At 34.2% G+C, this 27060-nt stretch overlaps 1 protein-coding gene across 1 annotated transcript in view; it reads right to left on the bottom strand.

Annotated features, from left to right (window-relative positions):
• The window catches only part of EYS (eyes shut homolog), a 959435-nt gene that overhangs the window by 570513 nt on the left and 361862 nt on the right, over nucleotides 1-27060 (bottom strand). The window contains exons 17-20 of the mRNA XM_080584128.1: nucleotides 14815-14937; nucleotides 13120-13233; nucleotides 11738-11851; nucleotides 11200-11313 (exon numbers count right to left, since the gene is read on the bottom strand). Coding sequence (XP_080440254.1) covers nucleotides 11200-11313; nucleotides 11738-11851; nucleotides 13120-13233; nucleotides 14815-14937 — 465 coding nt within the window. The remainder of the gene's footprint in view (nucleotides 1-11199; nucleotides 11314-11737; nucleotides 11852-13119; nucleotides 13234-14814; nucleotides 14938-27060) is intronic.

Genomic DNA, 27060 nt, shown 5'->3' with positions numbered 1-27060 from the left:
TATTTCTGTGTAAATATATAAATATTAAATGCATAACTCTGGATGATTAATTTGAATACATCTATTTTAAACTAAATATTGGAAAGTTCTTACTTGATCTGGTAAGTTTCTGAAATAGTAAGTCTGTGATTTTTGAGAGAAATAAAAGCTATGCCAGGGAAACATAACATAAACTGTCTTCATAAATTTTCTTCTCTCACTAACATATCAGGATTTTTAAATTGGCCATCACACGGTAGAAATGATAATATTCACTAAACATGGTTAGCTGTCAAAAAACAGAAAGCGTGTCCAACAGATCAAGTGTGAAAGTTTCAAACCCAGTTCATTAATGAATTAATAAGTTCAGCACAGCTTTCCAATTTTACTTATTTCAATTAGACAAGTTTAACCTTTTTGCTTGTTTAATTCTTGGCTGTATTTTATTGATTACAGGAATGGAATGTCTTTACCTTACTAGAGCATTAAAAATCTCTCCATTAGCATAAGACTGAACAAAACACAAAAGAATATGCACTAGTGATTAAATTACACAGTCAGTTGAACGAGATTTGTTTTCAGTAGCACAATATATCAAATTAGTATGACTTTATAAGCATAAAATATATATCAAATACTAAATAAGTTATTTGGAAAACACATTGTTTTGTTTTGTTTTGTTTAGGAATGAGAAGTGTATTGCATAATCAGAAATGTCATTCTGCTAATATTAATCAGTTGTCTTTTCTAGTGTGTTTGCTTCTACAGTAGGCTCAAAGTATCATAAATGAAAAATGAAAACAGATAATTTCTTGTTGAAAAAGACTTTGATTTAAGGCTATTATTATAAGTCAAAAACATAATTTAGAAAAATGGCATATAAAATAAATTACCTGACATAAGTTTTCATTTTCTTATGCAAAACTATTGACCTTTGTTTATTTTTAGTTGCTCAGCATAAACCTGTACATGAAATGTTGTGACGCGTACTACAGAATTCTCTTATAATCAGAAATGGCACCACTTCAATGTTATTATTCTTTGGGGAAAATAATTTAATAAAAAAGCCATTTGCTACAAACATTTTAAGGGATTAAATCAGACAACAGCTTTCAAAGCCAGCATTTTTGCAGTAAAAGTATGGACTGGATCAATGACAAAACATATCTGATTGCAAACTGCTGGCATGATTATGACAATATAGTGAAAATAAACTATCTGTGGCTAGTTCTAGAACAAGAAGAGTGTCACTTGAATGTCAATTTCCTAAATAATATCATGTAGTCTAGTACTGGTGTTAAATATAGACTCATGAGGACAGAAAGCTCTGAAGACAGACAAACTGGCATCATTGCCAAATGGTCCACATGGAGGCATAGACGAGGTGAAGAACCAACCAGGTAGTAGCACCTACCCTTGGGCATCACAGGGTCAGAGGAGGAAGATGCACTGTGAAGTTATGAGGTGAGTGTTACTGCCCTAGTTCTGCTAGCTGCTTTGATCGAAACTGTGATGCTGATCAGATAACTAAAAGATTATTTTATTGGGATCCAGGTCCAGTAACCTTATTACACTGGTATCACGGGATTTCAGTAGCCTTGCTTGAAGTCTGTTCACCATTGCCATGAATTTGATGAAACAGAATGTATATCGTATGAATGGGGTTAACAGCATTTTTCTTATAAAGTAAGAAAACTATACTAGCTTAAAGGATGTCAGGAAGGAAAGAATAAGAAAATCTATGACAGACTAGTTTTGTATGGCTTGTATGTGTACAAGAAATTTTTCAAAAGTTGGTATTCACTCTGGAATGTTTTAATTTAAATTTATGCTATTTGGTTTGAGCTCAGGCTCAAAATACAGAGAAACCATTTTCTTCAAACTGACAGTAAATTAATTTTGTATATGAAGTAAAAATTAATGAGCTATGTGAACCTTTCATGATAAATATGTTTTCTTAGATGTTTTCCATGGTTTTTTTTCTTCTTTATTATTATAACATTCTTGCAAGAGCATTAAGTTTCACTCTTTCTGAAACTTTTCAGAAAACATTCCCCTTTTAACAATAGATCTAAAAGACACTTCTATCATTAATCACAATTGTTTTTCCAAGGGTAAATCCAAGTAAACTGAATGCCATTCAATGAAATTAAAAATGTGTTTGGTTATGGGACATAATCCAGCATAAAATGGAACTCTAAGGCTATATAAAAAGCAAATATAAAACAAAGTAATCCCCACCTGGAATCTGTAAGTAACTTGCTGTTTTTCCCAAAGTTGTTCTTTTGAAACTAATAGATACAATAATTTTAATTTTATTTTACAAAACAGTTTAATCACTCCAGAGAAATCTGTGTTTTGGTTTGCATAAACTTTATACAGCTCCCACCTCAAAAGACTTTCATAAACATATCATAATGTAATGGGAAATCCCAGGAACACTAATGAGCAATAAGTTGGATGCCTAAAATTTGAAGTCCCTGCAAATGTAAAGATTAAATGTCTTAAGGATAAAGATTAAATTGGTTTTATTAAAAGTTCAAATCTGTCATTTTCTGTATCTTTGAAAAGTTCAGATGTACCTATATGCTTGTGATTATTTTATCAACTAGCTGCTTAGTTTCATCTACTTTTAGACATAAGGAAACAAAGTATAGTACATGTAAATAAAAAAAAACAAACACCAATAATTAAAAAAAAAATCTGGAACCCGATAGGAAGAAAAGAATACCCACAGAAGCATGTATATATTGATATTACCAGAAATTAAGCCAAGCATTACTCTAACATTTTAAAAATATGGCGTGTTTTCTTTCAGTTCACACTTAGAGGAAATCCTTTATTTTCTGTGGAATTCAAATTCTACTTTACATTAAAAGAATGGTTTTGTGATTCTATACGTATTCTGTGAAAAGGCATTTTCTGTGAAATCCATACAAGTTTAACACGGTTTTTATTATTTGTTTTTTAAAGGAAGAATATTTGCAAAGCAATACTTGGCACTTTTTGAGTAAAGGACATTCCCATAATTGTGTATGATAATGCAAGCCATGCAGCAGTGATGGAACAAAGCATAAGATAGATCCACATCACACACTTGAAGTGAAAATCACACAGATGCATATATTGTTCCATACCTGTATAAATTTCTGTAAAAATAGACAAAAACAGAAGTTGAAGATATTATTTGGGTGCATTTTTTTCTTTTAAAAAATGTTACAAGTTTCTAGCTAATAAACAATGAAGATGTAAATCTATATCCACATTTGTGCACTTCAGATTTCAGCATAAAATCATGCTTCATTCTTTCTCAGATAATAAAAACAGGAATGCTACGAAGCAAAACAATTACCAGAAATTTAATTCCTACTGACACATATATAAATGCTTTTCTTTACGTTTTTTGCTATGTCAGAACTCAAATGAAATTACTGAAGAATATATAAAAGGATGTACAGGAAGCTAATATTAAACTCAGTTTTTCTTCATGGCCTAGTACCTGTGGAATAGTTTTTGCATATACTACTGGCCATCTTTAGTTCAGGCAACCAAACCCTTCTGTGTTTCAAGATCCTGTATTCACTTGCTTAAAATTTGCCAGATTAGCCGGACATTATTTATAACATATGCCAGAATTATTATTTTCTTACTTTGATTTGTGTGTTGGCAGATGTTCGTATACCATATATAGGCTTGCCATGTAGAAACATAAAGCTGCAAACTTTTATTTCACCAACCAAAAAACCCACAAAGCTTGATAAACTTTTTCTGATTAACAGCAATACCCAAAGGTAGCCATGTTTTAAGCCTTTGAAAAACTGTGATTTGCACATACTTTCTGGGAAATAAGGGACAGATACATAGAGATTCTCATTTGCAATGAATATACCTTGTATCATCTACATAACTTAAATCTCCTCCCTGTCACCAAGGTACTCATACAACATCCTCACAACATGACTAATGAGATTCAAACCCCTGATCTGCTGTAGATGACTGGATTTACAGAGGCAGTATTCCCAGAGTACTCAGGGCTGTAAAGGCTTAGAAGATATTTCTTGTGGAATGGTGCATCCCAAGGTGCAAACTGAAAGCAGAGCTAAAATTACAACACTTACCTCACTGAATTTGTATGGACAGAGTTATCAACGAGGGCTTTTAGAGATGCTTTTGGGTTCTTGGCACTGCTCCAGGAGGTACTGGGTCTCCTGCTGATCTTATATTTGCCAGCCCCTTGTGGATGTCTAACATCCACCGCTGGAGTGTCTAAATTGGCTAAGCAAAAGACCTGCTTCCTGATTTGTTTATTTTTGGAGACAGAAACGCCTGATTTTATGTATCTAGATGTCAAGTTTTAGAAACAATAGCAAGATTGGAAGAAATACCAGAAAAATTTCCAGAGAAGTTCTGCAGTGACTTCATATAGGAGAAACAGCAAGTTCCCATTCGTACGGTTTCCCACATCACGTAGCCTTTTTGATAAACCACGACAACCTTTTTCTTTATTGCTTGGAAGTAATACTTATTTTCTAGATCATATACCACGGACTCGGACACTGTGCTTCTCTATCCACAAAGAGCTCCAATATGATAAAAAGTGAATCACATAGCTCTCTGCACCATTTTATTTTTATTTTTTTTCCCTAAATAAAATTTTCTTTGGCTGCTCAGCATCAAGAGAGTGGCAAAAACAGATATGAACTGGTATTGAACAGGAGATATTCTTTTGTGGTATAACACAAATGTATATGCTAGAAGGAGCCACAGGTCTTTTTTTTTTTTTTTTTTTTCTTTTTTTTCATGGGACTTGGCAAAGGAAAGACTGAGATTTGGCCTGTGAGCACTGAAAAAGTAATTGCTCCATTATATCTACTCTAGCCTTCATGAGCACTTACATTTCTTACTTATTATCTGCTTTGTAATTAGCTGTTCCCATAATAGAGTGTCCTGTGCTGAAAACTCCATTATTACTCTTGCTTTTCAACAGACTTAAGCATTTTTTTTTCTGCTGAGTTGCCTTTCTCACTAGTTTACTTTCTTTTGCAACATGTTTAATGGCCAATTACCATTTTTGCTTTAATCTTAATTGCAACACATTTGGAGACATGTGTCATTAAGACTGCAACAAATAAGTAGACATTTCCTCAGAACTGAATTTCAATTTTCCTCTACAATTACATATATTTGATTAAAAAGGTCATACCTATTATCAGCATCTAGACCAAACACACACTGTGCATTTTTTAAATGAGTCATGTAGTCATTTGGATCAGAGGATAATTCTCTTTGCTCTATTAAAAACATACTAAGGAGCTTTTTGCTTTGTTTTATTTTATTTTATTATTATTCTTTTTTGTTAAGGAAAAAAGAAATATTAATGTCAACTATTACAGGGGTATTACATATCAAATATACAATCTTAACCTGAAAGGGGCATTTTTATACTTTCTTCCTTGCTGAGATTTCCTTGCAAATAGAAGGCTGGCTTAGTATATGGACCCCAGAAATGTTGGCAAAGTTGTTTGGGTCACCTTTTCCTTAAATCCCAGTGTAGAAAATGGGGGAAATTTGCAATTTTGTTGTGGGAATGCAAGATCTGTTCTCAGCTTCCAAACCTTTGTAAGAATAAAGTGCTCTGTTGAGACTGATATTATTTTCTGTAAAAATTAGCTAGTCTGAAAGCTATAGTGGGGTCACCTTTTGCATGCTAAGGATGTTGAAAAGACACATGCCTGATACAGGGTATTCCCTCTTTGCTACACTTTCAGCAAAGACTGATGTCTAATAGTTATGACCAACTACATTGATGTGGCTGTGTAATACTTTAAAATGTTGGCAGTTCAAAGCTGGGAGCAGTGAACTTGCATTTATATCTATGGACCTAGCTGTTAGAAGGATATTTGAATTTGCTGCAAGGTTCTTGTAGAACACCAAAACCACTTAGGGCACCAGTGTATCTGAATATGGATGAAATGGCTAATGACTGGGCTGAAGCATCTGGAGGTACCTTGAAAGTAAATACGTCTAGGCTGGAGCGATGGGCTGAGGTCAACTGCATGAAGTTCAACAAGGCCAAGTGCCGGGTCCTGCACCTGGGGCACAACAACCCCAAGCAGAGCTACAGGCTGGGAGATGAGTGGCTGGAAAGCTGCCTGGCAGAGAAGGACCTGGGAGTATTGGTTGATAGTCGGCTGAATATGAGCCAGCAGTGTGCCCAGGTGGCCAAGAAGGCCAACAGCATCCTGGCCTGTATAAGAAGCAGTGTGGCCAGCAGGTCTAGGGAAGTGATTGTGCCCCTGTACTCGGCTCTGGTGAGGCCGCACCTCGAGTACTGTGTTCAGTTTTGGGCCCCTCGCTACAGGAAGGACATGGACGTGCTCGAGAGAGTCCAGAGAAGGGCAACGAAGCTGGTGAGGGGTCTGGAGAACAAGTCTTATGAGGAGCGGCTGAGGGAGCTGGGATTGTTCAGCCTGGAGAAGAGGAGGCTCAGGGGAGACCTCATCGCTCTCTACAGTTACCTTAAAGGAGGCTGTAGAGAGGTGGGGGTTGGTCTGTTCTCCCACGTGCCTGGTGACAGGACGAGGGGGAATGGGCTAAAGTTGTGCCAGGGGAGCTTTAGGTTGGATATTAGGAAGAACTTCTTTACCGAAGGGGTTGTTAGGCATTGGAATGGGCTGCCCAGGGAGGTGGTTGAGTCTCCATCCCTGGAGGTCTTTAAAAGACGTTTAGATGTAGCCCTTAGTGATATGGTTTAGTGGAGGACTTGTTAGTGTTAGGGCAGAGGTTGGACTAGATGATCTTGGAGGTCTCTTCCAACCTAGACGATTCTGTGATTCTGTGATTCTGTGATTCTGTAATACTAGAACAATTCAACAGGATAAGAAAGATTCACCTACTATGTAATAGGCCCATTTTACCAAGAAATAGTAAATCAATGTTTACCAGTGGAGCATCTGACAACCTCTTCTGCTTGAATATCTTTGAACTATCGATGAACTGTGAGCATTCCTCCCCTCTCCTTCATACAGCTGAGTAAGATCTAGGTAAAATCTATATACTGATGTGCCTCTCAAGCTTTAAGATATGAGAAGACTTTAAAATTATGAAAGCAAAATAAAGCTGCAAGAATCCAAAAAGACGGTTCTGATTTTGCCAGCACAGATGGAAGAGTATAATGGGAATGTTTCAGCCATATAACAAAATAAATAGCTTAAGACAACAAAGATACTTTGCTAACTTACAATGGAGACCAGCAAAGGACCATAAAAAATGGTAGTTTTGAGGTTTGGAAAAATATTGTTCAATTCCTTAGCATAAGAGAATGAGGAGTCTTTCTCTTTTTCACTGAAAATTAAAGGACATGTTGATTTGAAAATATGATTTTTATTAGCTTGTGCTTCATATACTAATATACTAGTAATATACTAATAAACTACTAATATACATATACTAGCTTGTGCTACATAAATTAAATACTTTCAGGTCTGCATTTAACATGCTTCCACATGTAGATACAATTATAATATAGATAGATATTTTATATACAGATAGAATATGACAATGGTAGCTATATAATTTACTAGTTGCACTATTCTTGAATCGTGTTTGAATTTTTAATGGAACAAAACAGTATTTTCTTATAGAGACATGGGAGCTTTTACTCTACCTTCCATGAGACCATTAGTACCCTTAAATGAGATGCAGCCTCACAATGTTTCTCACACACTCTGCTCCCTTCTGAAGCACTTAATATCAATTCTATAATAACTGTGATTCTATTATAGAAAGGCTACAATTGTACAATCAATATCATAATAGAAAAGTTATTATAGTAACTCCCTAGCTAGGATACTATAATGGAAACAAGCTCATAAGAGGACTGAGAGGCCTGCTTAACACTGTGATAGATAAATTACTGCCAAAGACTATCAGTGATAAAGTATTGGCCAGAACTGTAGTTAAATACACTTCTGAGCTATCTGTCTCCTGTTGCTAACATTAAAATCTTTGATTTGTCCTGCAGCTAAATCAAGTTTATCTTTCTACCTGCTCCCAGTTCCAATAGTAGAGGATGCAGCACAAAAACAGCTTATCTTGTTTCTTAACTTCAGCATAACTTCAGAATGCCCTTCAAAAAAACCCTCCTATATACATGACTAAGTGTTGTACCTCAGATATGACAGAAAATGGGTGGGAGAGGAGACATTGTACAAATATTTGCAGGGACTAATATATTAGAACTGAGCAGAAGCAGCTACACCAGATATGTACTTAGGTTAAATCTCTGTATGAAAAGAACATTATACTACAGTAGATGTGAGTGGCAGTGTGGTAAACAGCCCTCCAGGATGTTCTGTCATATCTGGAATTTCTATATTTCTTCAGTTTTCTTTTGAAAAATGCATATAGATGGACTGCTAGTAGCCTCAAGCTGTGTTCAGCAGAACATTTGGGAAAGATGAAACATAGCAATTTCAGTGGCAGTAATTCCAATGAAATATTAGAATATATAGAAAGATCAGTGATCTACATGAGCTGTGGGAAAATCCTCTGCCAGGTGAACATTGATGGAGAGGAGTGTATTAGTTCTGTCCCTGTTACAGTTACAGCAACTTCTCCAGTGCTGACCATGCATTGATTTTACCACAGAACTTGGGTTTTCCAAAGTGGTTTGTGACCACAGGAAAACATCCTGCTCACATCAGGCTTGTACAGTTAATTTGCACAGCGTGGACTGTCAGACATTTGAAGAAAATTCCAGATATGTACCACTGCCCAAGCATCATCGTTCTTAAAATATTTGGATGTCTTCCAGTGTTCTATAGAAGCGAGTGGAATGAGCTAAAATATTTTGTCAAAGTAGACAAATCCATGCTTTAAAAAGCATGCAAGAAAAAAAATATATATATTATATAGTGTATATATATATAGTATAGTATGCAATAGTATTTTAATGAATTTTATGATGAATTTTCATACTCACCTGAGACTAATGTGAAATTCATTAAAATCTGAAAGTGTATATTCAGGATATCAAAAAAGTTTGCAGCACAGAAATGAGAAGTAGATATACTTGCCCTCAGAAGAATAGGAAACGGAAAGAAAGCAATAATAATAATAATAATAATAATAAAATCTGTTCTCTTTTTAGCAAGAAGAAATGAAGTGAAAGAAAAAGAAAAGAGGAAAAATAAAAACTTTCTTCTTGCAATTTATCATAGTCTTTTTTTTCACAATGAACAAATAAGGTTAGTAAGGGAAATCAGGGAGAAATAAATGTATGTAAACCACTATCTATAGATTGAATCCATTTCTATATTAATCTGAAAGGCTACCTTCTGTATGAGTGCACCTGGAATGTCCAAATCATGCTCTGAATTCCTTAATTCTATGTTCTGTATAGTAGAGGGTTGCTGAACACATTCTGAAGTGGTATATGTTCTTCTCTATAGTGCTGCATACCCTTTAAATCTGATTTTGTGACTGAAGAACAAAATCTTTACAATGTATTGGGTATATACAACTTCAAGTTTCTTTCCAAGTAAATGACAGTATTCATAACACAGCATGTATGCTTTGAGAAAACACTGAGAAAAACAGATCAAGAACTTCTGTGAAAATATTCAAAACTAGAACAGATATTGCTATATTACTTTTATCTTGTATTTGCTTTCTTAATAAAACAATTCTGTAACCTGTAATTAGTACACACAAAGCTATTCATCACAGAAACCTGAATATTTCCACACAACTAGAAAACATAGTTTAACTTTCCATTATTTATATTGGCTTACTGTGAGTCAGTTAAAGACTACTTCTACACCTGTTTAATACTAAATAAACGTGGTAGGAGAATGAGGTAGAGTTTTCTTATGAATCTAAATCTGATTTTATTTATATCATCATAAAACTGGGTAATATCAGTGTAAGAATTTGATTTGAAATGATGCTGAGTAAGCCTGTAAAGAACTAAACAGTCTCAAAAATCCTTTTTTTCAACAATCCTATGGATTCTAAGCATCTTGTACCACGAGTGTTATGTTTTCAGAGAATCTCAGTTACCATTAATGTAAACCCCTTGCCAGGGGAGTTTAACCTTACCAATGAAAGCATTAGAAAATGTGAGCTTCTTGAAGGGTGATTACAGAAACGGTGACTTTCTGAAATTTTAATCATTTACTTAAATATCTAAATGAATACTGAAGTCTCCTGAAAATCTGTCTCCTTGTGAAGCAAACACTTAAGAGACCACTATTTGTAACCATGTGTGAAAATGGTTCCACATCTTCCTATGCAGAGACAATTCTGAAACTGCACTACACAATTACTTGCTATTTTACTAGATTTTATTCAGCAGAACATAAATTAAAACTAATAAAAATGACAAACTAGACTTTGACCATTAACTAAAATAATAAGAACAAACATTAGAGCTCCCTCTCTCTCATGAATGATGAATTTAATGCAACCATCTCCCCTAAAGGGGAAAAACCCTGCTGTCTCAACATACCAAGAAAATTGTCTTTTAATGATTATTCTGGAATCCTAAGTATGTATCATTATATTGAACTGCAAGAGGAAAAATGTGTTTATATTTAATTTATAAATCAACAAATGCCTTTAATGGAAATTATCAGTTAAACTAGATTTGCTCAAGAACACTGCACAATTTGTTATTTTAAATTATTTTAGCAGTGCATGTTTAAAATTACCACCCCCACCCCCCCTCCCACCCCCAATTTCTATGAAAAAGGCCACAATAAAGCTTGCATTTTAAGTATTTCTTTAAGGCATCAACAGAAATAACCACACATGATTTATGGATTCCAAGATAACTATAAATTGTTTTCTGAGAATGAAAACATAATTTAGAGAATGTCATGACCAATCAAATTAGAGAGAAAAATGTTTAGAACAGTTGTGATGGTTGTTCTATGGACGTATGCCTCACATTTTGTAAATAATCTTATTTGTTAACAAACTGATTTTATAGTATCCATTTTGATTAATAATTAAACAGTTCTAGTAGATGTATAAATAAAGTTTACTTCACATTACTTGCAGCCTAGGGCATAATTGGCTGGTCACTTTAAGAGCTTCACTTGAGAAAATGAAGGACTAATAATGCTGTAGGAAGAGTGAAATGAGTTCAGACAATTGACAGAAATGCTTTCTAAAGTTAATTATGTTTGCTTTCCCTTCTCCCTTGGTGTTCATTACCTTTAAATGGAGCCACACATTGGCAGAAGTAATTACCAGGTTGGTCAATGCAGGTGGCTCCATTCTTGCAGGGAAATGAAGCACACTCATCTATATCTGTTTCGCATCTTGCACCTTTGAAAAGACAAAAGATTTGAACATTAAGTGAGACAATCGGCTGCCAATTTCTAATTCATTTGCACCACAAGGATCTCAAGTAACTTGTGAGAAGAAACTGATATAAATCAGCTAAATAAAGATCCATACATACAAATGTCAGCATCCATTTAATTCTTCTCACTACAAATATATCACAACTTATTTCTGAGTTGCTAAATGGTAACTAATCTTCCTGATATACAGACTAATTTATCTTGTGGTGTTTAGTTTACAGATGGAGTCAGTGTTCCAGTTTGTTGGGATGCAAATGAAACATTAGACCAGGGCAGATAAGGAGAAATGAGAAGGAAATACAAGCAAATTAGCCAATGATATCTTAATGAATGCTTTGTGGTCTACCTCTTTGCAGAAAACATGATTGACTGCTGACAGGACTCACCAGTAAAGCCAGGTAGACAGATACATTCATAGCCACCAATAAGGTCTTCACATGTTGCATTATGAAGACATGGAGAAGAGTGACATTCATTTATATTTGTTTCACAGGTTGTGCCTATAAATATACAGTCAGGAATAGAGAAAAAGTTATTGTATAACATATAATAAAATAACAATTATTTTAATTGAATATAACTCACATAGTGAAATATATTTGACAGCCTTCAAGATTTGTAGCCTTCATATTCAGATTTGGTCACTTAAGACAGTATGTTGAGAATTTTAATGTTTAAGCTATTCACTCATTTTCCAAAAATATGAAAAGCACAGTCTTAGCAGTCACTGAATAAATTTCTTGGGCCTAAAGCAGGTAATTTCCATATTATATCAATATAGAAGAATAGAAAGCAAATTATATTAAATATAATAAACGGCATTGCAATGACATGAGAGGAAATCTTCCATGTGTAAGTACAGAAGATATACTTTCGGGAAATGGAAGACATGTAATGTAGAGAACATGTAATGTAGAGAACACCATTTAGTCTAGACTATAGCTAACATAACATAGTTTCTTAGGATACACAAAGACTATCAAGAATATATCACATAATAAGTGAATTCACTAATAATTTTTTATCATTTGAAGATTTGAAGAATAAATGAAAAATTACAGCAAATTGCAAGATTTGGGAAGTTCAAAGAATTTTTATAAACAAAAATTCAGGCTATAGTTGATCTGAATATAACTAGCAGTAGAGATGTAGTAATTTGCACTGTGACATTTGAATTGTACATTGCTTTGAATTTCAATGATAACAAGTCAATGTTGTTTAAAAGATGATGCACTAAAAAAAAAAAAAGGATGCACTTTAAATTCCTAATCTGAGCTGGAAGCAAAGAATAACTGCAGATAGTTATCAAAGTGATTACATTTCTCATATGAATCGTACAAATGTGCCAAGAACAAAACCTTTCCCACATAGCTTTTTTCTCTGATTCTATTATATTAAATCTGCCAACAGTTTAAAGAGCTTATAGAAAACAATATATGCTATTTGCAAAATTTCATTGAACCCAGCTGATCTATTTTCAACAGCTAAGCAACCAGCCAACAGAAAACACCTATTTCCATACTGTCACGAAAACAAAGTAAATAACTTTTGTTAAGATGTGCTTACATCTTAAAGACTGTAGTCTTTTTTTTCTATAATATTCTTTTTCATTCATTTCTTGTTGAGAACTGATGTACCTAATTTACTTGTTTAGAACTTTAGATGACACTAAAATAAGTCTGCATGTATCTCATCTGATACGTTAAAAAATTGGTGTAAAACTCAAAGTAAACATTTGTGAAATAATAGTTCTGTGGATTTTTAATACCTTGAAATCCGTCCTGACAGACACAACTGAAGGCATTCAGATGATCAACACAAGTGGCTCCACTGTGACAGGGATCACTAAGACACTCGTCCACCTCAATCTCACAGTTATTACCTGGAAACACGAAGGATTCGCTTTATTAGGAGCGTGCCACTGGTGAGTCACCAGTTGTGAGAAGCAACAACAAAATGAAATAACTGAGATTAGTTACATACAACTTTTACCAATGATCCAAAAATTGCCCTCAGGGAATTTATTTCTCAACAATGCTAAACAAAGACATGATGGGAAATTTATAGATTCATTTATAGACCTACTCAAATATTTGCATGTTGTCATATTTTAAGGGCAATAAAGTTTTGAGTTTTCCTGAAACATCATGGAAGTGTAAGTTGGTTTCTAACACCATATATCAGAGTCTTTTTTTTATAATATTCTTTTTCGTCTATTTATTAAGTTATGCATTTTTTATGAAGATTTCCATGGGAAATATAATGAAAGGGAGAAATTATAGATACTGATTTCTTGTTGAGACCTGATGTACCTAATATTTTTCCGGCCTGCAAGGTAGAAAAAGCTCAGAAAATATTTATTTGCAAATTATATATGACATCCAAATAGATGATAATAGCTAAAAAGTTCATGATTATTTCTGAGGGGTTTTGTGTTTTATTTGCCCATGGAAAAAGTATAAACTAAAAATACTAATCTAATATTATGTAGATGTGAGTATAAGACTTCAAAACAAAACAAAAGAAAACAAAACAACAACAAAATGTTTCAATTAAATAAGATGCCATCACAACTTTATTATAAATAACACAGGACAATTTTATTTAATATTTTGATAATAAAATGAACCAACCATACATAGCAGCAAGATACAGTATTTTGTTATGTTACAGACAGTAATACTGCTGTTATTAAATTACAGGTTGTTTCATCTAAATGGATGCCTACATTAGGATGCAGAGCAGCAATTTAAGAGGTATGGTGGACATAACTGAGTCTACTCGAGACCTGAATCCCTCTATTTGCCTGTGTCCTCCTTGACTACAGAGACTCTAGAGTCAGCCTGTTTCTGATTTAAAAGCCAAGTCAAAGTCCCTGCAGTCCAGATGAATCTGGACTGCAGAGCTGATCTACTGAACAGGGAAATCCTGCTGTGTTTGATCTGAGTCTCTGTCTAGAAATGTTCTTTTTTGTTCGTTTGCTTTCCAATGCAATCTGGAATTATAAAGACAATATGCTGACATATCCAAACTGCTTTTGATTTAGTCGTACCCAGTACTGATGACAATGACCAGCAGGATAGATTTAAACATGAGTAGTTAAGCCTGCCCAGAATTTTGCATGGATATTTGACAGCTGAGGTCCTTGTTACTGCAGCTTTATTGTTACAGGAAGCACAAACAGATAAATTAAGGCCAGCTTGCATATGGCTACAGGAGCTGCAATCATATCAGCATAAGTCAGACACCCTGTCTAAAGTAGCATAAAGTAAGAGTGTCTGAAAGAGTCCCTCATAGTTAGTAATTTTTACAATGGAATACTCGTGCTGGAAAACAAAAACTGCTTCTGCCTGACTCAGAAACACTGCTAAATTATATCACTTACTACTTTTGAATAACGTTGTTTTCTGTGGTTTAAGACTGACTTAAACAGATGTTAAACAATATTTTCTATTGAACCCACCTATAAAACCAGGTGCACAGAAACAAAGATAGCCATCAAATATGTCTTTACAGATGCTGGAGGCTCCACATGGTTGTGACAAGCAGGCAGTAATATTTGCTTCACAAAACTGACCAGTAAAACCTGATGAAAAATAAAGCAGAAGACATAAAGACTTTATTATGAGAGTTAGTACAAGAAAACAGGCAAGTGAGAGATAAATTTTGTTAAGTACTTTTGTATTCTTTTATTTCAAAAGTTTGTTTAGAACAGAGAAAAATATCCCAATTTCTTTGAAAGCTTGTTTCGTATACAAACTGATTCTAAATTAAACAAAATAACTCTATGATAAAGCCATACTAGAAATGATCAAAACCATTTATTATACAACAGGCCTTGAAGAGAATTTGACAGAATGACAATTTTTTAAAGTAGTTTTATACACATATTTCTAGTTTTATTGAAATAGTGGTAAGCACACTGTTGATGAATGCTTTCTCATTTTTAGCGTAGCACTCTGTACTGTCTTTAAGAAAAAGTGAAAAAAGAAAATTGTCCTAATAAGAAACCTAATTTTGTGAAACACTGAATATCCTAGTTTCTTGTTGAGAGCTACATAGGCACAACATTTAAAAAAGAAAACCAAAGATAAAATTTGAATCAAAATCTTACACTTAGGGTATTGGCACATTGGCAATGGTATTAGAGTTTCTGAAGCCGTCAACCAGGAAGAAAATCAGAGATGGCTGAGAGATGACAGTATCTTTATTTTAGAATGTTCTCAATAAATAGTTGAAAGTTAATACACTTTCACTGAGAAATGTTTTCAATTATAGATAATTTTGAAGTAGTTGATATAAATCAATTAAAATATCAAGCATTATGTGTGGAGCTAGGATCCAAGTGCTCGGTATAAATGCCAAATTTCAAACTTCAGACATTTTTGTTGTAACTTATGGCAGAAAAAAAATACTATCTGTGAATAAAAGAAGTGTAAGTTTTCTGTTTTCTTATTAACAGAACACTGAAAAAAGTTTCTAAAGGTTTTTAGATTCTTGAAAAAATAATGTTTCAGCAAAGATCAAAAGAGACTGGACCTATTTATTATAATTTAACAATTATAGCATAAAAAGCCACTAAAGACTTAAACCAGGGATTTGGTTCAGTGAGCTAAATATAATTAATTCAAATGTCTTGCAAGCTTGGATACCAAGTCTGGTTGAAAACCTGAACTTCACATTTCATTTTAAAATAGATTTATGATTGAATGTCCTGCTTCAGTAGCATAGGTTTTGCAAGAAAAGATTCTAGTGTGCCAGTGAGTTGCCCTGTATCTAACCTTGAGTTCATCAACATTTTACACAACAATGAGAAAAAGAGAGAGTCTTTGGTCAAAGGCATTGAAACAAATCTGTATTCCTACAGTACACTGTGTTAGCTTAAAATCTCAAAATAACCTTTTTTTTTTTTTTATTTAATAAGTGCAGATGCAGAGGAATCATATAATCATAGAATGGTTTGGGTTGGGTTGGAAGGGACATTAAAGGTCACCTAGTTCCACCCCCCTGCCATGGGCAGGGACACCTCCCACCAGAGCAGGTTGCCCAAAGCCCCATCCAGCCTGGCCTTGAACACTTCCAGGAATGGAGCATCCACATCTTCTCTGGGCAACCTGTGCCAGTGTCTCACCACCTTCAGAGTAAGGAACTTCTTCCTAATATCTAATCTAAATCTATCCTTTTTAATTTAAAGCCATTACTCCTTGTCCTGTCAATACACCCCTGGATGAAGAGTCCCTCCCCAGCTTTCCTATAGACCCCCTTTAGGTACATGGAAGGCCACAAGAAGGTCTCCCTGGAACCTTCTCTTCTCCAGGCTGAACAGCCACAGCACTCAGCCTGTCTTCATAGGAGAGGTGCTCCAGCCCCTTCATCATCTCTGTAGCCCTCCTCTGGACTCGCTCTAATAGGTCCATTTCCTTCTTGTGCTGGACATGTCCCAGAACTGAACACAGCCCTCCAGGTTGGGTCTCACAAGAGCAGAGCAGAGGGTGAGAATCACCTCCCTTGACCTGCTGGCCACGCTTCTTTTGATGAAGCCCAGGATAAGGTTGGCTTTCTGGGCTACAAGTACACATTGCCGACTCATATCAAACTTCTCATCAACCAACACCTCAACGTCCTTCTCATCAGGACTGATTTCAATCCATTCTCAACCCAGCCTGTATTTTGTAATAAATTATTACAAAATCCTAGAAGTTCAGTCGCTTGGGCCTAGTTTAGTGTAGTCTTCAAATTAAAACATACGTAAACCATGTCCTTAGGGCACTACTGAAGAGCTCCCAATCTAGAAGAATTTTTAGTTGTTGAACAGCTGGTTAGATGAGGTAAGACAGCAACTTCTGACCATCAGGGTAAATTGCTGAAACATACTGCACTTCAGAAATCCTGGCTTGTATAACAAGCCTTAGAGGCATAAATATAAGACAATGCATATTAAAACTGCCCTACACATTCAGTCATTTTGATTTTTAAATCAATAGATGCAGAAAGGTGTCTTCAAGCTATGTTTCTGCTCAATCCAAAACACCAGCTGTGCAGTGTCCTCATAAAGCTGAAATTTTCCTCCCTGTTAATTGCTATTAAAAATTTAAGTATCTCTCTCAATTTTGCCTTTGTAAATAAATGTTAACGTCTGCTTATTGAACTACTACATAAAACATCAAAATTAAGATAAAGAAGTAAAATTGAAACATTAATCAGTAATGGTAATAGTTATGCACAGATGTATGCACAACTGTTGTATGTGGTTAAGTGAGATTGAAATCAAACTGCAGACAATGTAGAAAAGCTAATGTGTTTTACTTGACAAATTAAATATTCATAATAACTTTAAAGATTGGAAAAAAGGATCATAACCTATGTATGCTTTCATTTTTGTGTTTTGAATCCATTATCAGTGTTGTTGCATTGACAAATATATCTGAAGTTCACATACCAAGTTGAAAAACAAGGGGTGGTGGTTTCAGGGCCAAATTTTAATATTAAAAATATGGTTTTGTATAAAGTTTCTCAGCAAAACAGATTCAGTAGTATTACTTAAGAATATACTATTTCCTATCAAAATAAATGAGTGTCTTTTTCTAATACAGTTTCTTAAAAGATACCTCATGAATTTAGACAATGGAAATTTAGCAGCAAACTATTTGAAATATATATATTTTTGCAGATATGCTGCTTTTACATTATTCAGACCTTTCTTTCTGACAAACCCAAATGTCTCATGACAAATGTGATTTTTAGCAGTCAGACTGTGACATGTAAACTCTCTGGGGAGATCGCTGCATTGTGATCCATTCTGACATAGTCCAGCCACATTTACGAGAATTTCACTACGTGGTTCCTTATATTATGGATGGCAGGTACATCTGAAGCTGTTAGCTAGAACCTCACATTAAGGGTTATTGTCAGGGCCAGCAGGATTTGATGTGCATTCATTCACTCTTATTGAACAAGTATTACTTGTGGTGAAAAAGTTTTATGATTATGGTTAAAATTATACTGGGGAAAAAAATTAAAGACTGGCAGGGACAAATGTCAGAATTTGTGTAATTATTTAAAACCCAAACAATATTTTCACTGTTATTAAGATCCTTACACACTAATGGGTTGCTAATTTCACTTTACTTACAGTCTTACACTGGATATTAATAACATACAAGCCATTTTATTTTTTTTTATTATTATTTTTTGAGATAGAAGTGATTGATACTGTTTTTGTCATGCAATACCTATCATAATTTTGCTGGGGTCCTCTAGAATTTCAAATATAAAAATGGTACATGTTGCTAAAATTATACAAAATGTAAAAAGTTTATAGCTACCATTAGCATAGGTGAACAAAATAGAGAAGAAGTAATAAAAAGGAAAAATCACCTCTGGATGGAAAACAGAAAAAAAAAATGCTGCCATTACCTCAGAAAATACAACAGTACTGTACTATGATCATCTGCACTAATAAATACATGCTGTTGGTGTGTTGGACTAACCAGTTGCAGCTATAAAAGACACAGTGTAAGATGTAATTTCCTCTGCTGTATCCCTCTTGCATATATGGTTTCTGGAACTCAGAGATCAAAAACCACTAAGTAATTCTCAGTAAAGACAATGAGAACTTCAGTTAGATTTCTGTAACATAACAGAATTCCTCTCTAAAAATTTTAGAAACTTCATATTCCAAAATTAAAGAGATTGAGAAATGATGCGTATGTGACTTTGAGAAGGCTTTTGCATTCTTTGCATTCTTTGAGCAGTTCTAAGACTGCTCATTATCACAAGCAGACTTGTGATTTTACAACAGCTGAAATCTTGGAAATGGTACTGTGTTCCTGTGAGAAGTTCAGGTGTCATTTAATTTCCCAGTCTGGCTCAGGGACAAGCCAAAACTTGTGTTTATGTACACATAATCTAAAAGGAAGTTAAAACACCGTGTAAGAATACGTTTTTGTGAGTATTTGGGGTGTTTGTACATCAATTTCTTACCTAAGTATTCCATTCCTTGGATAAATAGATAAATATTCTAAGGAAAAATACTTTCAACAGACTTACAATTCTATATCATTAGAATCATAGAGTCATAGAATCGTTTATGTTGGAAAAGACCTCCAAGATCATCAAGTCCAACTGTTAACATAGCACTGCCAAGTTTACCATTAAACCAGTAAACCACCATTTGACCACGCATTTGACACTGTCCCTCATGGTATCCTTGTCTGTAAATTGGAGAGATATGGATTTGATGGATGGACCACTCAGTGGGTAAGGAATTGGCTGGATGGTTGCACTCAAAGAGTTGTGGTCAATGGCTCAATGTCCAAATGGAGGTCAGAAATGATTGGTGTTCCTTGGGGTTCAGTATTGAGACCAGCACTGTTTAACACCTTTGTTGGTGACATGGACAGTGAAATTGAGTGCACCCTCAGTAAGTTTGCCGATGGCACCAGCTGTGACGTGCTGGAGGGAAGGAATGCCAACCAGAGGGACTTTGACAGGCTTGAGAGATGGGCCTGTGGGAACCTCACAAAGTTCAATGAGGGTGAGTGCAAGGTTCTGTACATGGGCTGGGGAAATCCCAAGCACAAATACAGGCTGGGTGGAGAATGGATTGAAATCAGCCCTGATGAAAAGGACTTGGGGGTGTTGGTTCTTCACACATTTTGCTCTTGAGAAATCCACGTTACCTAATGACCAATTGTTATCCTTTTGTTATTTTCAAGTGCTAAAAATGCAGTTCATCTTTACATCTTGTCTATTTTCTTTTTTTTTGGGATAAGAATTCAAGTTAAACCTGACAGTTCTGTAATTCACCTCTGCTCATTCCTACTCTTCTGTTATTTGACCTATCCACAAGAACAAAACACTGAAATTGCTCCGAATCTTTTCTAAATAGCATGCAGGAGTTGTGGCTAAACAGACTTTAAAGTATACATTTTTATCTAAGTGTTTTCTAGGTTATTCTTTTTTTTTTTTTTTTTTTTCTTATGTTTAAAGATCTTTCTTGTGGACTGTTCACTGTGATTGACTTTTTTTTTTTTTTAGTTTATACAGAAGGGATGTTGAAAACTTCATGTCATAATATGTCAACAACTTTGTCTCTTTCTCTAGGAAACAAACTTTCTTGATCTCTTATAAAGAATTGCCCAAATATCAGATATAGATTTCCTCCCATCATTTTTTATTTTCAGGTTACTTCATCTCTTAGATATAGAGCAAAACAGAAGAACAAGAGTTAATTATCTAGAAATTTCTTTCAAGATATGTGAGTCTATAAACTCTGCTGTTAGTGATCTTCAAATTTCTCTGTAGATCTCTGACCTTTCTGTTACTCTTTCTCTTTATTCTCCCGTCTAGAATTTCTTTCTGCTAGTCAGGACTAATGAGTGCATCCCTTACCTCTCTCTTAGCAGCCTGACTTGAATGACCGTTTCTACTGCTTTGGACAAACTGGATCTTAAGCCATAAAATTTAATAAGATGTAAGAGAACCATTGTTCTACAATATTTTTCTTTCAACACCGCCCCCCCCCCCCCCCCCCCGCCCCAATCAGGGTAGAGACAAAGGCCAAATACAGCTTCCAGTACTCTAGGAACGTTTTTGTCAGTTCCAGTAAAAGATGGATTAGACCTAGAGAAAAAAGGATTAAGTAAGAACAGAGGTGTACTCTATACATCTTACAGAAATACACCAGAAGACTTACAGCTATTACAACAGAAGTTTGATTACTGTAGCACAGCAGGCAACTCCAGTTTCTCTTTTATTTACACTAAGAAGTCACAGAATAAGATTTTATTCTGACTGTGCTTGCTGCCTTGGAATGTGTCAGACTATATCTTATCATTTTATGGTATGATGTATTAGAACAGGACCTAATGCTATTTTACAGCTGCAGAATAACTTAGACGAAGAAAAGGAAAAGAAAAACCTTATGAAATAATAGCAGTTATCCATTTTCATTTTACAAGATGGACTTCTAAGAGGTCAGTGTTTGTGGCTTTGTTTGGAAGGATGACAAGACATACTTAGAAGTTGATGTTTATCACTGTACGTATCTTTTTTCTTATTAGCCATAGGTAATTTATTACCCTTTCCTAGCTTATCTGTTCTAATAACTTATATAAAAACCTCAGACATTTATACATTCCTTTGTGCATAAGAAAAAAAATGAGACTAAGAAGTTGCCTAACAGTAATAGCTTTGATCTTTCTGTATAATTTTATATTGCATTGTCAGAGATAAGTATAATATAACACTTCACAAAAATTCAGCAGATAAGTAAAGATGAATTCTTGAGACATACTCCTCTATTCTGCCCATAAAGGAGTGATTGTACATGCTACTTTGATATTTTTTAAAACAAATTCTGTGTAACAAGACCAAAATAAATATTACGGGCATTTTTATCCAAATAAGGCAAAATGCACACTGAAAACCTTAAATATAAATTTGCATATCCAGAAAATTTTTAAAGGGCTTTAAGGATACTGACTGGTTTTTAGTAATTTTATCCCCCTGTGAATATTATCTGAACAAGTACAGCAAGTACTTTGTCTGGAATCAAAAATCAGTTAGAATCCGGGAAGAAAAAATGCTGCTAGTAGGTCAGGATATAACAGTTGATTTCAGCTTCTAAACCAACAACATATTTTAAACAAAAAAAAAAAAATAGTTCACAGATTAATAATCCAGAACTAAAAAACATAAAATCTTACAGCTCAAATGTTGTTAGGTGTATCAGAAAATAAAGAAACTAAACATCTTGATTCTCATGTGATTTAAAGCACCTGTAGTGAGATTAACTCAAATTAAAATGATGTTGCTCCAGAAAGCAGAGCCAGAACTATATCTCTTCTTAAAAAAAAAAAAAAAAAAATTATTTCCAGAATGCCTGTTTTGCAAAAGCATATCTTAGGGAACTTTTTTTTTTTTTTTTTTTTTCTCTCACTGATATCTTACAGGTAGCTTACAGGAAGATTTCTGCCTGTCTAGAATTAAAACAAAAGTCCATCATCTCTTTCATCTTGCTGCAGTGCTGATATACGCAATAATCATGTTTCAGTAGAATATATAGGGGGTGGCTTAAATATTGATTTTTTTTTCTGTTTTAACAGTGTTCTTTGGTGCTTCCTTTTGACAGAATTTATTTATAATAGTTTGCTGCTATTACTTACTTTTAGTGATAAATCTTATGTATCCAACACCTGCTCTCTATTGGTAGTCTGCTACCGTAATGTCTATCATCATCGAAAAGTTGTGTCTATTGTGCTAAACTATTTCTTTCTGAAAAGAATAGGAATAGTGTTTCAAGTGAAAAGAATTAAAATTTAATGAACGGAAATAAAGTACTCAATTAATTCAAACCAGCTCTTTCTTAAAACCAGTAAAGGAGACTGGTAGAGAAATTTTAATTTCTGTGTGTGTTTATCCTCAAAACTTATATTTATTTGACAGATCTAAATAATTTTCAAACACTTAATATTTCTTAGAAATAAACATCTGTGAATTTCAATAGAAATCCAGTATATGTGCTGAACTATGTTTTCTATAGAAAAGTGGATATAGTAATTATAATAGTAATAATTAATGTATATTTTCTAACTTTTGATAATTACACAAAATGTAGCTTATCTTAATATCTTTGGGAAAAAAAAAAAAAAAAAAGATCAGTGAAACATGAACCTTCCTGTAAAATCAGCACAAGCAGTGGGCAGTGGTGCTGTCTCCCATCAGTCACATCTTGGAGGCATTGCCTGCCTTTCAGAATTCATGTGTTAAAAACAAGGAGACAAGAGGATGAGCTGCCCCCCATAGTGTGATTTGACACTCAATTAAATAAATTTGACACTCAAATAAATAAAAAACTCTTCAGAGTAATATTCTTATCTTAGAAACAAATTAGATTTATTACAGAAGCTAAGTTAAATGCCTTAAATTAAAAGTTTCTGAAGTGCAAGATAAAGTTGGGTATACGTTTCCTCAATTGTGAAAAAAAATTTTTTAAAGTAAAATTCAAGAAGACAAAAAGGCAAATAAAAAAAGGCAAATAAAAACAAAAATCCATTAGACTGCTATTCATGACATTCATAGTATTAAGGTTGGCAAACAATAAAGTTTTGCTTTTGAACTATTTTTTTCAGAATTGACAATAAGCAACCTCTTTGACAAAGAAAAAGCACGTAAACATTACCTTTCATCCATCATATATATTCTAGTTTATCTTTTGTAACTATGAAAGACAATAGTTATAAGATCCAAATATGGTCTTTCATTTCTCACCAGACAAGTACACCATTTGATACCAGAAAAGAGGTAGGTTATTAAAGAACATAAAGCAACAGCTATAGACTTTGCTAAGTCTGGTCAGGCAATTCTGTTAGCTGAAAACATCAAGATTTTTATACAACATTTTTTTTCTGCTTACTAATGCAAATATAGCCACAGAAAATTAAAACTGTTACTTGAATGTTACTTACTTTTCAGTATCTTACAGGAACAGAAGGACAAGATCAGTGTGACAGTGAATTGTTGAATAAGGAAGTTATTTTAGAGAAGGGTAGGAAAGAGTAAAGACAGAGCAAAAATACAAATGAAGAATTAAAGAAGTGTATGGAAATGTCTAAGGAAAAGATTAAATGCCATCCAAAATATGAAATGTTAATATTGCTAAATAATGGCAGTAGAACTAAGACCATTCTGGTTTTGTCCATATAAATACACCGCAGATTTTTTTTTTTTCAAATAGTAGATTGCAAATGACAGAGCAGAACAACTCCAAAACCTTTACATCCCTGATTATAAATTTTAATATATTCAGACACATTGGACAAATCTCTTTTTAGTTAGATACCTTCTTTCCAGAAAGAGAATTTTTGGAGTAGACAACTCTCAAACATATCAATCAGACATATAAAATTTATGTTTAGCAGATGCAACATAGTAACTACAGAAAAAGTCTGTAGTTTGATTATCACCTTAGCTGCTTTGTAAATAGCGGGAGGTCTAGGTTGGATATTAGGAAAAACTTCTTTGCCGAAAGAGCTGTTGGGCATTGGAATGGGCTGTCCAGGGAAGTGGTTGAGTCACCATCCCTGGAGGTCTTTAAAAGACGTTTTTAGATGTAGAGCTTAGTGATATGGTTTAGTGGAGGACTTGTTAGTGTTAGGTCAGAGGTTGGACTAGGTGATCTTGGAGGTCTCTTCCAACCTAGATGATTTTGTGATTTTAAGCATATTGACTAAAATTTTAGGTGTCTATAGCTATGTTCTGGAAAAGGATGTCTAAATATAAATGTTTTTGTATTTCTAATAACAGAAACAGAAGAAAATAGAGAGTATCCAGAGGCTGTCAACATGAAAGGCTGGGCAGAGCAATAATCAGACTAAAATTCAAGCTTCAGCAATGTGTAATATGAAGAAATCTGACCAAAAAAAAATGACGAATGTGTGTTGGCATTTGAGTTTATACACCCTCTTATCTCATCCCATGCACATACATGCATATACATATTTCCTTTTCATTGTAAGGGGAAAGTATGAGTGCTCCTGCTTAATGATAATTGCTTCATTTCTCATCATCATGGAATATCTAAGTGAAATGTATACATTACTGGCTTCATTTTTCTTTAAGGAAGTGTCTTGTATAGCTGTTTTGGCATTGCCCAAGGCAGGTTTTGGGAGGTATATTGAATTGGAGTATTATAATTTAAAAATGCTCATAACATTGATTGTTTGCCTTCTTCTGGCTAGCTATGCCTGACTTCTGGCTAGCTATGCCAGACAGCGTAGAGAGAAATGAGGAATTATTCATTATTCTTCTAGTCACTGTCTGCTTAGAGCTGACGTGACAGAAGTAAAAACTTTCATGTACTTGCCTCTATATGGTGACTAAGATAGGCAGATTTACACCAAGTAATGCTTCCAATTTAATTTGGGCCTTTTTTTTAGAAATCAGTTGCTTTTTTTTTCTTTCTTTTTTTTTCCTCTCTTCCTCTGAAATGGGGAACAAAGTTTATCATCTCTAAGGTGTGCCTTGAAAATGAGCTAAAAACTTTTGAAGATACGAAGCTTGGTGTAATGTAAGTGCCATCTTTAAAATTAATTTTAAAATATATGTGGCCAAACAATCAATGTGCATGACTAGTTACTCTCTGCAGTCTTAGAACAGTATTGATAACAACATGAGGGTAGTAAAATATGTTGGGTTTTTTTTAATAGAAAATTATAATTGTCTGTACTGCTACGTTTTCTATAGCATGCACAATACTTTCCAGATAGTTTTTCATAGTGAAGCTTCTCATAAACAGACGGAGTGCTCTTCCTCATTTTCTGAGAAATTATTTAGTGTTTTACCTTACTCCTTTTTTTTTTTTTCTCACCAATGACAGTAGTCTAAAAAAGCCTAGATACCCTTATACATGTAGTCAGTTGTCTATGCAGTTATTTTTGTGTGATTACCCTTCCATTTATCATTATGGAGGTTTTGTCCTGTGCTGACCTTGTTCTAAACAAGCATATGGCAATGAAATGTGTCTATTTTCTATAAAAAGGTCTGGTTTAATGACATCTGTGCAAACCATTGACAAAAGGATCACACAGTGAAGAATGAGGGTGTGACAGATCCCATTTATAGGGTACATTAGTCAGAAGCTCACTGTCACACTTTCTTTTTTTCAGCAGAAGACTCAAAGCTTCAATGGAGTAAACAATGGAGCTTGTTTACTGTTGGGTTATCTACTATCCAACACAAGCAATGCATGAATCTTCTAATTCCTCTGGTAAATGCTGGGGGTTAGAAATCTGGATCTGCTACAGCTCAGATTCTTCTTGCCCACAGAGATTATATGCATGCATCCAAAACCTGAGGTTTCTCACATTTGAAAGGGAATTAAGTGACTTTTTAGAACTGATTCACTGGTTTACCTAATAAACCTTAGCTTTCTGTTTGTTTGCTTCCTTTTTTTCCTTTCTTTTTGCTGTCAGGGGTGGGCTTATGTATTTCCTGTTATGTGTCAATGGCTTCTATTAGCAAGAAACGTGTAAATATGGTAACATATGCGATCAATGAATCAGACAAAAAGAAAAATGCAGCGACGCCAAAATTAAGAAGCAGCAAATGAAAAATTAACTATCAGTTGAGGAGCAAATCCCCTGTAGAAGAGTGTAAACTTGGTGAATTGTGAAATATGGCTGTGAATGTTTGAACAAGTCTTTAAAGTAACTGCTTAATATTTAGAGAACAAACATTTCCATTCCATTATATTACTGCCCATATAGTAGTTTTAGAAATGAATAGACTCAAGCTGAGGGCTATCATAGAGATATTTCTTCACGTGGGGGATTTGTAATAAGTTATTAAAATATTTCTCAAGAGATCACTGTTTCTTGTCTGCTTTTGTTAACAGTAACTCAATGTCTTATTATCTGCTTTGAAATAAATAATTTATTTCTATTACAAAAATGTCAAAATTTTAAGTCATCTCTGTTAGGATTGTAGGCTAGAATTGACATTACAAATGAGCTGCTAATCAATTGAAAAACGTCTTTATTTTTAGCTTCATAACTGACAGCACATTTTTGGAAAAAAGGGAGAAAGCCGGCAGCTTTTTCTTGTTCTGTTGCAAGAAGTTTTCACTTACCACTATCATGAAGCACTTATACTGATAAGGGTAGAAACACAGAATAAAATTGGAAATATAAAAAAGAAAGTAACTTAG

The sequence above is a fragment of the Anser brachyrhynchus genome (genome assembly GCF_964034855.1).
Source record: "Anser brachyrhynchus genome assembly, chromosome: 3".
NCBI classification, from domain to species: Eukaryota; Metazoa; Chordata; class Aves; order Anseriformes; family Anatidae; genus Anser; species Anser brachyrhynchus.
The sequence above is the reverse complement of the archived record's forward strand: the minus strand, read 5'-3'. Positions and strand labels throughout refer to the sequence as shown.